A 12869-nucleotide genomic window follows, 5' to 3' on the forward strand; every position below is an offset into this window, starting at 1 on the left:
AGTGAGGTGCAGAGGATGAGAACCACCTTGCTTCTCCTCCAGGCTCTTCCCCTCCTGCTCCAGTCCTGTCCCGGGGCTCACTTGTCAGAGTTTGGATTCAGAAATCAGATGATGTTCCCGGAAAAGGAACCCAATGAATGAGGCAATGGGTTTGGGGGAAAGGCTGTGTACTTCCTCTCTTCTAGTCAGCTAGGTCCCTTACCAGCGTCAGCTCTCTGTGGTGACTCGTCACTCCAGTGCAGCAGTATGTGGCATCTGCCGCCACCATTGGCTCTGCTACTTCTAGGTAAGTCTGGGTCACTCTGTATAAGGGAGAAGTTAAGAAGCTGTGGGTTTGGCAGAAACCCCTTTTTGGACCAGGGATGGTACAAACTGCCTGAGGGCTAAAAAGGAGCAGAACTCTGGTCTGATTAGTGCATCAGGAGTGAAGGGGCATTCAGAGAGCAGTTGTCAGCCCTCTGGGTCTCAGTTTCCCTATATGTCAACTGAAGAGCACAACTTAGATGGTCCCTAAGGTCTATCTCTTCCAGTCAAACATGCTAAGCTTCCCCTCTACGACTTAATTTCTCCTCTTGCCGGGGGACTTGGGTTCAGGTTGTTCCTGTGGCTTGATCTGAGGAAATTCCACCATCTTTACCTTTCATTCCTGAGTTTTAACAGGGAACGAAGAGTAAGGGAACAGAGTCAAAAATGGGACTTGGGTGGCTGTGAGGCAGGAGACACAATCATTGGAGACCAGAGGGCAAGCAGAGAGGCAATCACTAAATATCTTAATTCTTGGGAACCCTGGGCTGCCAGGGCATTTGCCCTGATTCCTCACTCTGCCCAATATCTGATTCATGTGTTTTTTTCTTTCAGTTTCATCTGTCACACAAGCTGGTGAGTTTGTTTCGTAGTCTTGGATTGATCAAATGGGGCACACAGGGGTAGGGGAAAATGACCATCATGTGGAAAATTTTACCGGGTAGTGTAGACAAGGGTGGTTTCCTCAACAGTGGAGCTTGCTCCCGTGCTTCTCTGGTTAGTTTCTCTCAATCTTTGGGGCAGGCCAGAAATGGAGCCAAGTGCCTGCAGCCAAGAGGCTCAAAGACTGAGTCACAGACTGAGTCACCCACTGTGTGTGTGCAGTCGGCTGGCTCTGGCTCTGCATTGGCCTGGTAATGCCAGGGTGGGCCTGCTCACCCTCCCTCCTCATTCTTCGTTCTCTTGTCTCTTCAGCAGATCATGGAAAGGCAGTGGTGCTCCTAGACCCGCAGTGGGTCAGGGTGCTCCAGGATGACAATGTGACTCTGGCATGCCAGGGAGCCTACCCAACTGGGGACAATTCCACACATTGGTACCACAATGGAGCACGCATCTCGAGCCAGGCCCCCAGCTACCTCATTCAGGCTGCCAGAGTGGAGGACAGTGGCGAATACCAGTGCCAGAGGGGCCTCTCCACGCGCAGTGACTCAGTGCAGCTAGAAGTCCAAGCCAGTGAGTGATGGAATACTGCTGTGAGGGTCTCTGCATATTCCTACAACTGCCTGTTCCTTCTGAAGTTTATCTTTTTTCTTATGGGGCAAATCATCATTTTCATATACACTTTCGCCACTTTGTTCTAGAATTTACTGTGATTCCTTATTACCTGCCAAAATGAATCCAACCAAGTCTAACACTTAAAGACCCTGTAGATATCCCTAGCCTTGCTTCTCACTTTCCTCATTCTTTTTTTTTTTGGTACCAGAGATTGAACTCAGGACCTTGCACTTGGGAGGCAGGCAGCGGCACCACTGAGCTAAATCCCCAGCCCTCACTTTTCTCATTCTTAGCGCTTCTGCTCTAACTTTATGTTCTGCTCACCTGTGTGTGTGTGTGTGTGTGTGTGTGTGTGTGTGTGTGTGTGTGTTTCCTTCATTTGACAAAAGGTCTCAGGGTGACCCAAGCTCTTTTGCAGGGCCCAGTTGGCTTTTTCCCAAAGAGAGCTTTGTAGAGGTGTCCCCTGTCTGGCTTTTCACTGTGTCCTGGGATCTGGCTAACAAGTATCCCTTTTAAAAGAGCCCTGCCCTGGCTGGGCATCACCTGCACTAACATGGTGGCGCACGCTTGTACTCTCTGGGAGGCTGAGGCAGGAGTATCAAAAGTTCAAACCCAGCCTGGGCAAGTTAGTAACTTAGTGTGACTCTGTTTTAAAATAAAAAGAGCTGGGGATATAGCTCAGTGCAAAAGCTCTGGCTTTAATTCCCAGAGTTGGAAAAACCCAAGAGCCCTGTGCTGAAAGTGGAGGCCAGAGCCTGAGGTCTCTCTGTGTCTTTCAGACTGGCTGGTGCTCCAGACCTCTAAGTGGGTGTTCCAAGAGGGGGAGCTCATTCGGCTGAGATGCCACAGCTGGAAAAACAAGCCTGTGTACAAAGTCACCTACCTACAGAATGGCAAGCCCAAGCAGTATTTTCATAAAAATTCTGAATTCCACATTCCAGAAGCCACACTCAGTCACAACGGCTCCTACTTCTGCCGGGGGCTCATCGGACATAACAACAAGTCTTCAGGGACTGTGGATATCATCATTCAAGGTGAGAGCAGGGCAGCCCTGGGTTCAGGAAGATGAATTGGGGGAGATTCCTGACTCCACAGACTTCCTTATATAGGGTTCCCTCCCAGGGATTTGCAGAGACCCTGAAGGGCCCTGATTACTGGATAAGCTTGAGGTTCTGCTCCAGCCTGTTCCTAAGGGGTAGCTGAGAGGTGTCATTCACTCTGCAGTGTGACAGTAGGAGTAGAAGCCACATTTGCTCCACCATTTATGGTTCTTAGCCAGGTATAAAAGCAGCTGTGGTGCTGCATGCCTGCAATGCCAGCACCCAGGAGGCTGAGGCAAGAGGATTGCTACAAACTGAGTACAAGGCCAGCCTGGGCTACAAGGTGAGCTCAAGGCCAACCTGAACTGTATGTTTGTTTAGTTTTTGGTTTTTTGAGACAAGGTCTCACTATCTAGTTCAAGCTGGCCTTGAACTCACTATGTAGTCCAGGCTGGCCTCATATTCAGTTTGTAGCAATCCTCTTGCCTCAGCCTCGTGTTTGCTGGGATTACAGGCATGAGCCACCATGCCTAGCTTTATCTCTAGTTTCTATAGTACCAGGATCAGAGATCTACATCTAGCATGGTGCTTCCTGACATTCTGATGTCACAGAACTTCTATCTATAACTGGCCCAAAATGTAAATTGTAAGCAATTTACAATTGTAAATTTTTTAGAGGTTTTCTTTGTTTGCTTTTTTGTTTTGTTTTGTTTTACTGGTACTGGAAATTGAACCAGGGCCTTTGCACTTAGCTACATCCCCAGTCCTTTTTATTTTTTTTGAGACAGGGTCTTGCTAAGTTGTTTAGTTGTGCGAGTTGGAATCAAACTTGCAATCCTCCTGCCTCAGCCTCCCAGAGTGCTAGAAATACAGGCATGCACCACCACACCTGCCTTTACAACTGTAAATTGTTTGATTTTACAGGCAGGGCCTGATATTTAGCTCAGTGGGGTCTCACAAGCACAAGTTCGATCCTTGGTACCAAAAAAGAAAGAAAGAGAGAGAAAGAGAGAGAGAGAGAGAGAGAGAGAGAGAGAGAAAGGAGGAAAGAAAGAAAGAATTTAAAGGCAGAACATCTTTCAAGATTTGACAAAATATGGGCTGGGGATTGAGCTCAGTGGTTCCACTGCCTGCCTCTCAAGCACAAGGATCCAAGTTTGATCCCAGGTACCAAAAAAAAAAAACTTGACAAAATAATAACTAAATTTGTATAAAAAATAATTTTATTGGTCAGGGATTTAGCTCAGTGGTGCCACACCTGCCTGGCAAGTACAAGGTCCTGAGTTCAATCCCCGGTACCAAAACAAAAAAATAATTTTATTGCACTTTAAATCGACAGTAAATACAGCTGTCCCTCGGTATCTGTGGTGATTGGTTTCAGTACCTCCAAAATACCAAAGCCCTCAGAGGTGCAAGGCCCTCATGTAAAAGGGCACAGTATTTACATGTAACCCTTATATATCTGCTTGTGTACTTGAAATCATCTTTAGGTTACTTATGATACCTAATACAATGTAAATGCTATAAAAAAGTTGTTGATACTGTATTGTTTTGGGAATCATGACAAGGGTCCATAGGTGTTCGATATACACACAATTTATTGTTGTTGTTGTGTTTGCTTTTTTGGTACCGGGGATCGAACTCGGGTCCTTGCACTTCTGCAGCAGGCAGCAAAACCACTGAGCTAAATCCCCAGCCCTGTTATCTTTTGATTTTCAAGTCTTCTGGCTCACTGTTGTCCAGGCTGGTCTTGAACTGCTATTGTCTATAAACTAGCACAAACTTGTGGATTTCAGTATCTTTTCTAACTTTTTTTTTTTTGAGACAGGTCTTCCTATGTATCCTCAGCTGTCCATGAACTCATGGCAATCCTCCAGCCTCAGCCTCCTGAGTAGCTGGAACTACAGGCACACAGGCCACCATACCCATCTCAGACAATGTTTTTTCTCCATAAGTTGCCCAGGCTGGGCTCAAACTTGTAGTCCTCCTGCTCAGCCTCCCAGAGTGCTGAGATTACAGGCATGGGCCACCATGTTGGGCTGTTTCAAATATTTTTCAGCTGTAATTGGTTTAGTCTTCAGGTGCAGAACCCGTGTATATGGAAGCCCTATTGTACTCTCAAATGGTTAGGAGGGAATGCAAATGAAGAGGCAAATGGGGCAAAGTAAATAACCAATGAATCTGGGTAAAGGATATATGAAAGTTCTTTATGTCATTCTGGCAAATTCAAGTTGGAAATTATATCAAAATTAAGAGTTAAGGTAGGTATGGTAGCATATGCCTGTAATCTGGCACTTGGGAGGCTGAGGCAGGAGGGTTGCCATGAGTTCAAGGCCAACTTGGGATACATAGAGAGACTCTGTCCCCCCAAAAAAGTTTAAAAATGATACTAAAATCCACAAGTTTGTGACAGCTTATAGACAAGACTATTATCTGATATTTTCATAACTGTCACCCAACACTAAGCGACAACCTCACTTGCTGAACACTCCCTGTCACAACCCCCTGAACAAGCAGAAGCTGTGTCTGAGTGATGAGCTGAGCTTGCTTGGGAAGCACTAAGATAAGGAATTGGTGGGAGGGAACAAAGGTGCCCCAGGTTCCCCCACCATTAATTCCCGAGATGGTGTCCCTTGGCAGGTGTCAGGAATGCCATTCCCCAGTGACCTCACAGTTCATTCCAATTCTGCCTCAGTGACAGCCATTTTGTTCATCTCTCTTCTTCTGTCAGATCCAACAGCTCCTCCATCCATCATCTCACTACCATTTCCACCTTGGCACCAAATCGCTTTCTGCCTGTTGATAGGATTGCTGTTTGCAGTGGACACAGGCCTGTATTTCTTTGTTCAGAGAGACCTCCAAAGATCAGTGGTAGCCAAGAAAGAGTACAATTTTAAATGGAGCCGGGACCAGGACAAATGACCCCTTAGCTCCTGGGGGAATAAAAGCAGCAGTACTGCATTTGGAAACCTCTCTTCGGATCTGCAACCTCCTCATCCCCACCTGGCATTTCCTCAACAGGAAAAACACTACTCAGCCTGGGCTCAGAGCACGTCCTCCAGCTCTGTTTTCTCCAGTTTCTAATGGGAAGAAAAGGCCTGTGATCTTTGGGGACCCACAGGGATGCCCCGGGAGTAGCTGCAAGCCCAAGAAGTCTCAGAGTTGTATGTTTTCTCTATCCAAACCACACTCTCCCAGAACAGCAACACACAGGCTCTGGACAGTCACCTTTCAAATGGATAAAAAGCCTCATAAATAAGTAGATCAAAGAGTTAATGAATGAGGCAGGGCAGCAGAACAATGGTTTGCATCTGTTGCTGCAGGGCTGGTTGCCTTCCAGAAAGCCCCAAACTCCTTCCAGACAGAGTACAGGAACTGCTAGGGATTGAGGCAATTAGCAGAATCCAGCAAAAGGATGACAAAAAGAGCAGGGGAGTCCAGGACAGACAGGAAGATCCCTCTCCGGGCCCAGAGATAAGGCTCCTCTCTCCAGCAGGAGGCACAGCAGAGTGAAGGAGAAATCACGCAAGTGCAGTGGATTTGAGCTTTCCTGGGTTGGGGCGGGGGCTCTCTAACAATTGATATGGTCTATGAGTATATAATGATGAATCTTCTTAATGCACTGAGCAGAAAAGGAAGGGGGCTATGACCGAAGGAATGGACTCAGAGAAGTAGAGATAAACCCATGTGTTGTGCTGACAGAGGTATCTCAGCATCTAACCTGAGAAAACGTGTCAAGAAAGCTATAACCACAAGTTCACAGGAAGCAATGGCCAGGGGCTTAGGCGGTTTTTGTTGACCAAGGTAGTAAGAATTAGAGGAGAGGAAGGGTGGGAACTCTTAAAAAACAGCTTTTCTGTTTCCATATCTGATTTAGGTAAAACTTTGTGCATACCATACATTAAAAAGATGTTGAATAGCCAACATTAAATGTCCTGAGCTTCCTGAGTTAAATTACGAAGCTCTGAAATCCCTCAGCTTACCAGTACCAATGGGGAGGGGTTGGAGACGGCAGTGGCTGCTTACATAAAGAAGCTTTAAAAATATAATAATAATAAAAATCAGAAGCAAGAAGAAAAAGAAGCTTTAGCTGTCTCTGTGCTTCAGATGTTTTTAACAGCATTTCTTGCTTTTAATAAAGTTTTTGCAAGATCTTGTGTGCTACTTTCAGAAGACAGGAAAAACATGGTAATAAAGCACGAATAAGAAAATCTTTTTTTCCCTCCTTTTGTCAAAATTCTGTCAGAGACCTGTTTGGATTAATGAGAAAATCCTCTCCTCTTGCAATCATATTACCATAACTCACATGGATTAGCCAGCTTGCTTCCCACGTCTCGGTCTCGCCAAGAAGGGAGTGCCTAGGGAGCTTTATGGGCAGTAGGGGGTTGCAGGGAGGGGATGGACCATAGGAGGTGGCGGGACTCAGGACCCAGGTTCCGGATGTGATGCCCACCTCTTGAGTCAGGAAATACAAAGACAAGGCTGGTACAATTTAGTGGGAAAAATAAAGACTTAATCTTTGGAGTTTTACAATTGTTCTTATTTCCTTTGATCAACAATCCTCATAATGTTGCAATTTCAGTGGTTAATAATACAGCTAAAAGCTTTACCAATGCAACTTTCAATCAGCCCACCAACGAATTTTGAACTACTGAGTAAAACTCCCACAGCGTGGAGCTATGAGAATCACAGTGCAGCGGCGCTCCGCAGGCTCTGGCGGTTAGGGCTGAAAGCGGCTTTTGAGTTCACACGATTTGTGGCATAACCCAGGGTTCGTAAAACTTATTTGTCGTCCCTGGGTGGGCTCGAACCACCAACCTTTCGGTTAACAGCCGAACGCGCTAACCGATTGCGCCACAGAGACAGACGGTAAACTGTTCTGCTGCCGAGTCAGTTCACGGAAGAGTAAACTCGCAGTGCTCTGGGTGCCCGGAAACTTGTGACTGGAGCTGCCGTAGTATGCGATAGGACAACAACACTTTTCACAGCATCAGGGTGCGATCGTGGCAGATATTTCACCCGCACTAGCACCAGGTTAGATCTGAGACAGGACTCAGCTTCTGCTCCCAAGAGGCTGAGAAACGGGGAGCAGAGGATGAATAAGCGAAGCGATCTTTGGGGAATCCAAAATAGACGCTCTCTGAGGGATTGGGTGTTTAGTTGATTTTGCTCAAAAAACTATTTCCTGAGCTTCAACTCCACCTGTTTGAAAGGCCCAGATAAAACATGGAATTTATAAATGCCTTTAACTTACAGACCCTTCACACTGACATATCTGGACCCAAGTATCTTAGGGTACCCTTAGCCTACCGTCACCAGCCTAGGGTGCTCACCAGGACTCCTGAGCCATTTTCTGCACTGCCCAAGTCCCAGACAGCTCCGAGCCTCAACACAGAACCTATTTTCTTTCTGCCCTATTGTACTCGGTTCAGTGGTTTTCGTTTAGGTACAGGTCAAAGTTTTCTAAGATCTCAGTGAAATTAGAAACATAGATATGCATGTTAGAAATTAAATATACATATAATTTTATATTAAACATCTGCATGTATTTGTGTTATATATACACAAATATTTGCCAAATAACCTTTTAAATTTTTTATTAGTACATGTTTGTAGTACATAATGATTACATTCATCGTGACAAGTTGGTACATGCACATAACATACCTTAATTCTTTTTTTTTTTTTTTAAGAGTAGGAAAAATTTATTGAAAGAAAGCTTCTAAGAGAGACAGAAGGGGGACTGGAATGTGGGCTGCCCGCCCACCCCACTTTTCAAAGATGTTTTATACAACAAAGCCATGTGGTGAGGTGGGTTCAAAGTGGGACAAAATTATAAGACCCAATGGAAATTTACAAAGTGGGCATGAGGTGGGGCAAAACCATGAACAACCAATAAGATTACAAGTACAGTCACTGAAATAATATTGATTAAATGGAGGAGCAAGTCACATAGCAAGATACAAGGATTTTCAGTAAGGTTAAGGGTCAGGGATATTTCCTGGAGAGGCTGGGTTAAGACCTTGCCCCCCCCCCAGGTGGTTGATACCTATTTAGAATATCAATCACTGCTATTTATCCCCAGGGGAAGCACAAGGGTGTGTAGTTTCTCTTCTTTTACAATTCTGGCCTTCAGTGAATGTGTCTTGATTGTCCTCTATGTTGGCTCCTTCACTGTCCTCCATGTTGCCTCCTCCTGGGCTGGCTCTAACTGCCTACAAGATGTCTAATTAAGTTACCTATCTGCAATATTACCCCCTCTGAAGAAGTACCCTTAACTGCTGTGAGGGGGCAAAGGGTGAAGACCGTTCTGGCTACTTCCAGCCGAAGAGGGTCATAGTTGTTGTGGGACTGCATGATTCCAAAATCAATTATTCCCCTAGCCTCTATTGTACTTGTAAATTAATGGTTAAAATGTGCTTGTTAGTTCTGGGATAATAAAATCTGTAACGAAACAGAGTTCCTAAGTAAAATTGCTCAACCCCTTGTTTGTCTGGAGAACGAATGTTCCCAGGCCCACTACCTGTAGAACAATCCATCAATGTGTCTGCTGACCATCAGTACGTGACAGTCAACCACTAACCTTTGTTCCTTTTTTTCGTAAATCTACATGTTAACCTCCCCCTCAACCCCCTATAAAACAGCCTTCGACTTTGAGCCAGTTGCTTCTCTTAGCTACTTTGCTTTGGGAGTGCCGTCTGGCCAGACTAATAAAGGTCTGTTTTATTTTTCAACTTGTCCGGTGTGTTCCTTCCCGGGTGTTCGTCGCTGCAGTCAGCTCCTTGGAGCATTTGGTAAGGCCCTTGGTCTTACATACCTGCTGGCTTTTATAGATTCTACTATAGTTTTTTCCTAATGATCCATAACTGGTGAGCTACTAGTGTAGCTACAAACTGCCAGAAGGGGTCAGTGACTGGAGCCCCTTTTTATATCTAGCTTATTTCTATGGCATTATTTTATACATTTTGGTTATTCTTTTCTGCTGGGTGTTTAAAACCAAATTAAAGTGAGACCTGTGTCAATCAGTATGAACCTCTTGCTATCTATCAAGGTCAGTTAAGTCTCCTCAGGCGTTGCTTTGGAACCATGCATAGAGCCTCTCAGCTCCTCTGTCAGTGTCATGGGTCAAGGCCTTGCTTGACCGTGTTGCTTTCAGTGAAAGTGTGGGAGATTTTTTCCTCTTTGTGACCCTCCTTTGGCACACTGTACATTTGTCCTCTGGTGTCCAGCAATTTCCCTGCTCAGGAGGTTGAGTGACTTACCAAAGATGCAGGATCCTACAGGAAAGATTCCTTTGTGTCCTGGATCTTTGTTGACCTTGAGGGGCCAGGGCCAAAATATTGACTGTCCTCATAGCCCAGTTACCTTTCTAGTTTTGGTCTCCAAACTTTAGTTGTTAAACACCCAGGAGAGAAGATTGGTGACATAAGTATTTCAGTAGGAGCAGTGAGCTTAGCTATTATAATAGTTAAGACTTCAAGCACTTTTGAAATATAAAGCACAGTTAAAGGGCTGTTATTTTACCAACCATGGTCATTTAGTTGAATCCTTGTAGAATGTTAACAGACAACAGTTATACATTATATAGAGAAACTTAAGATTAAGAGCCACACAGTATTTTAGCATGACAATCATGATGACATTTTCTTTGTAACACTTACATGTCCATCTGGTTTGGGATAGTCTTTTAGTCAAACACCTCCATTTAATCACAAGACATTAAGTGACATAAAGAAAACTCTTATTTGTTATCCTTTAGTAGAATGCCATCTAAAGAGAACATACATATTGGTCTATAAATGTACCTTAGGGGTTCATAATGTCTAGCCTCCAATTTTAGTGTGTGACGTTGTTTCAACTGTTTGGCGACTGAACATCCCTAAGTGTGGTGACATTCTCTAGTAATGAACTATAGAAATGATCCCTGAAAATATAGCTTTCCTTAATTCTTTTTACTTCCTCTGCCGAATGAACTTTAACCTGAGATAATTTTTTTTACACTTAAGATTTTTTGTTTTAAATGTCCTTTTTAAAATAAAATTATAATCTGTATAAGTAGTGTTTGTGGGTGTGATTGTTTTGTTAATTTCCTAACTTGGGAAAATGAAAAGCTGACAATCCTATATTGCTAACCGACACTTTCAGGGAAATTTTCCTCATCTGTCAGGTCCAGGTTTGGGGACAGCTACTCTCAGCTTTACCTCCTTTGTTAGATTAGCAGCAGAAACGAGAAGTATTGCTTTTTAGTTTATTCCAAATACTCACATATTTCCTATGTTTCATGTTAATGCAAATGACAACAATCCAGAAGAAGACAAGAAAAAAAAAAGAAAAAAAATTTTTTTAAACCCAGTGGAGAAAAACAAAAGCCAGTGTGAAGTACCAAGGGGGTGGCAAGATAAATATAAATATATAAATAAATATATATACAAATATATTGGTCATTATAACAATTATAAATGGACAAAACTTGCCAGTTAAAAGACAAAGTATGGTTCTGGTGCCTGCCTCACAAGCACAAGTTCCCGAGTTCCATCCCCAGTACCAAAAAAGACAAAGTAGATTTTTAAAATCAAATATATTCTGTTCAGAATATATTAAAACATAAGTAAACAGAAAAACTTAATGGAAAAAGATATTCCAAGAATAGTCTAACAAAAAGAAAGATGATATAAACTATATATTTCAGATAAAATAAAGTTTAAGAAACAGCACATTACTAGGAATGAAGATGATCACTATAATAATAAAAGATTAAACTCACGATGAACATATAGTAATTCCAAACATATACATACCTAATAAAATACCATTCAAATATAAAATCAAAAATTATTAGGGCCGGGCATTTACCTCAGTGGTTCTGCCGCCTGCCTCAAAAGCACAAGGTCCCAAGTTCGATCTCCAGTACCCCCCCCAAAAAAAATTATTAGATTTACAAAGGAAAATAAACACATCACTACAGTGAGAGAATTTAATATACTTCTCTCCACACTTGATAAATCAAACAGAAGAAAATATTATTAAGGATATGGACAGAACACTTTAGCAAAGTTGATTTAATAGACAAGATGGAGGCTGTGGGCTCAATGGGAATAGAGGGAAGATTTGAGGATAAACAACCACTGAGATGCAGGTGCCACTTCTTTCTCTGTCTGCCAAATTACATCTCTATTTTATGGGACAAGAGTTTTTGTTTTAGTTTTTTAAACTTCATAGGCATTAACAATGTTCATTTTAATGATAGAAAGGATAGGGCTAGAGATTTAGCTTAGTGGTTCTGCTTCCTGCTCCACAAGCGTAAGGACCCAAGTTTGGTCCCTGGTACCAAAAAAAAATAATAATAATAGAAAGGATAACTAATGCTTGCTGATTGCCAGGCACCATTCTAAACACGCATTAACCCTTTGAGAGCCGTAACTATCATCATTATCCTCTTTTACAGATGAGTAAATGGAGACAAAGAGCCAAGTTAAACACAGAAAGTACAAAAGAGCCCACACATCTCATCACCACACTGTGTTGCTCCATTCAGCCTAAGTGTTTGGGGTCAACCCAATAATATATGTGATTCCGGTAAATGATTTTCATGTAAAAGAGACAAGATGCTGCATAGAAAACCTTAGGACAATATTTGAAAGGCAAGTAAAACCATGAATTAAATTGCTCTTTATTTTTACATGATGTTTGATAGAAATATGACATTGTATAGTAGAGAAACTTGTATCAATGTACATTTTATGGGACTACTTCTAGATATTTTGGGTTTATTCGCACTTATGAAAGAACACAGTGTGGGGCTGGGGATGTTGCTCAGTGGCGCCATGCCTGCCTGCCAAGCGCAAGGTCCTAAGTTTGATTCCTGGTACGGAAAAACAAAAGGGCACAGAATGGTGAGAAAACATGAATATAAGGGATGTACATAAGTCTTCAATTGTCCTACCTGTAAGAATTCATATTAAATCAAATCCCTGTGAATGTACAAAATTCTCGGTTATAACTCATATTTTCAAAATCCTTTGAATATCTCTCATGTCATGGAAACCTATACAAGTAAGCAATGCAAAAAACTGATGTGAAATATTTTTGTATAAAGTGCTCCAGAAAATATACACCCAGAGAAGATATCCTAAAGTATCAATAGAATGTGTTCAACAAAAAAAATTACTCTTAAAGTAGATCTCTGGATTACATATTTGTAAGGTCACTTGTAAAAATAGATGCTGAACAATAGTGTGGGAGTTTAGTATTGTCTTTAATCAGGTTAGGTGATTATGTTGGATCTACAGGTGAATTGGAACATGTTCCTTC

The 12869-nt window shown here is 42.8% G+C and overlaps 1 protein-coding gene and 1 non-coding gene across 3 annotated transcripts; one reads left to right on the forward strand and one right to left on the reverse strand.

The window, feature by feature from the left end:
* The first annotated feature begins 140 nt into the window (after positions 1 to 140).
* Positions 141 to 7203, forward strand: LOC101701607 (low affinity immunoglobulin gamma Fc region receptor III-A). Of its 2 annotated transcripts, none has more exons than XM_004865141.3 (5): positions 141 to 286; positions 859 to 879; positions 1222 to 1476; positions 2298 to 2552; positions 5290 to 7199. In XM_004865141.3, exons 1-5 carry the CDS (start codon positions 247 to 249, stop codon positions 5478 to 5480), a joined length of 762 nt encoding a protein of 253 aa, XP_004865198.1. In that variant the 5' UTR covers positions 141 to 246; the 3' UTR covers positions 5481 to 7199. The 2 variants fall into 2 exon arrangements, with proteins under 2 accessions (XP_004865198.1, XP_004865200.1); XM_004865143.4 differs by having other exon boundaries at positions 226 to 286; positions 1219 to 1476; positions 5290 to 7203.
* Positions 7204 to 7348: 145 nt separating this feature from the next.
* Positions 7349 to 7422, reverse strand: Trnan-guu (transfer RNA asparagine (anticodon GUU)). The gene has a single exon. It is a non-coding gene; the product is annotated as a tRNA-Asn (tRNA).
* Between the last annotated feature and the right edge of the window lie 5447 nt (positions 7423 to 12869).

This window comes from Heterocephalus glaber, unplaced genomic scaffold (genome assembly GCF_053883595.1).
Source record: "Heterocephalus glaber isolate CG9 unplaced genomic scaffold, H.glaber_assembly_v1.0 deba00001561, whole genome shotgun sequence".
NCBI lineage: Eukaryota > Metazoa > Chordata > Mammalia > Rodentia > Bathyergidae > Heterocephalus > Heterocephalus glaber.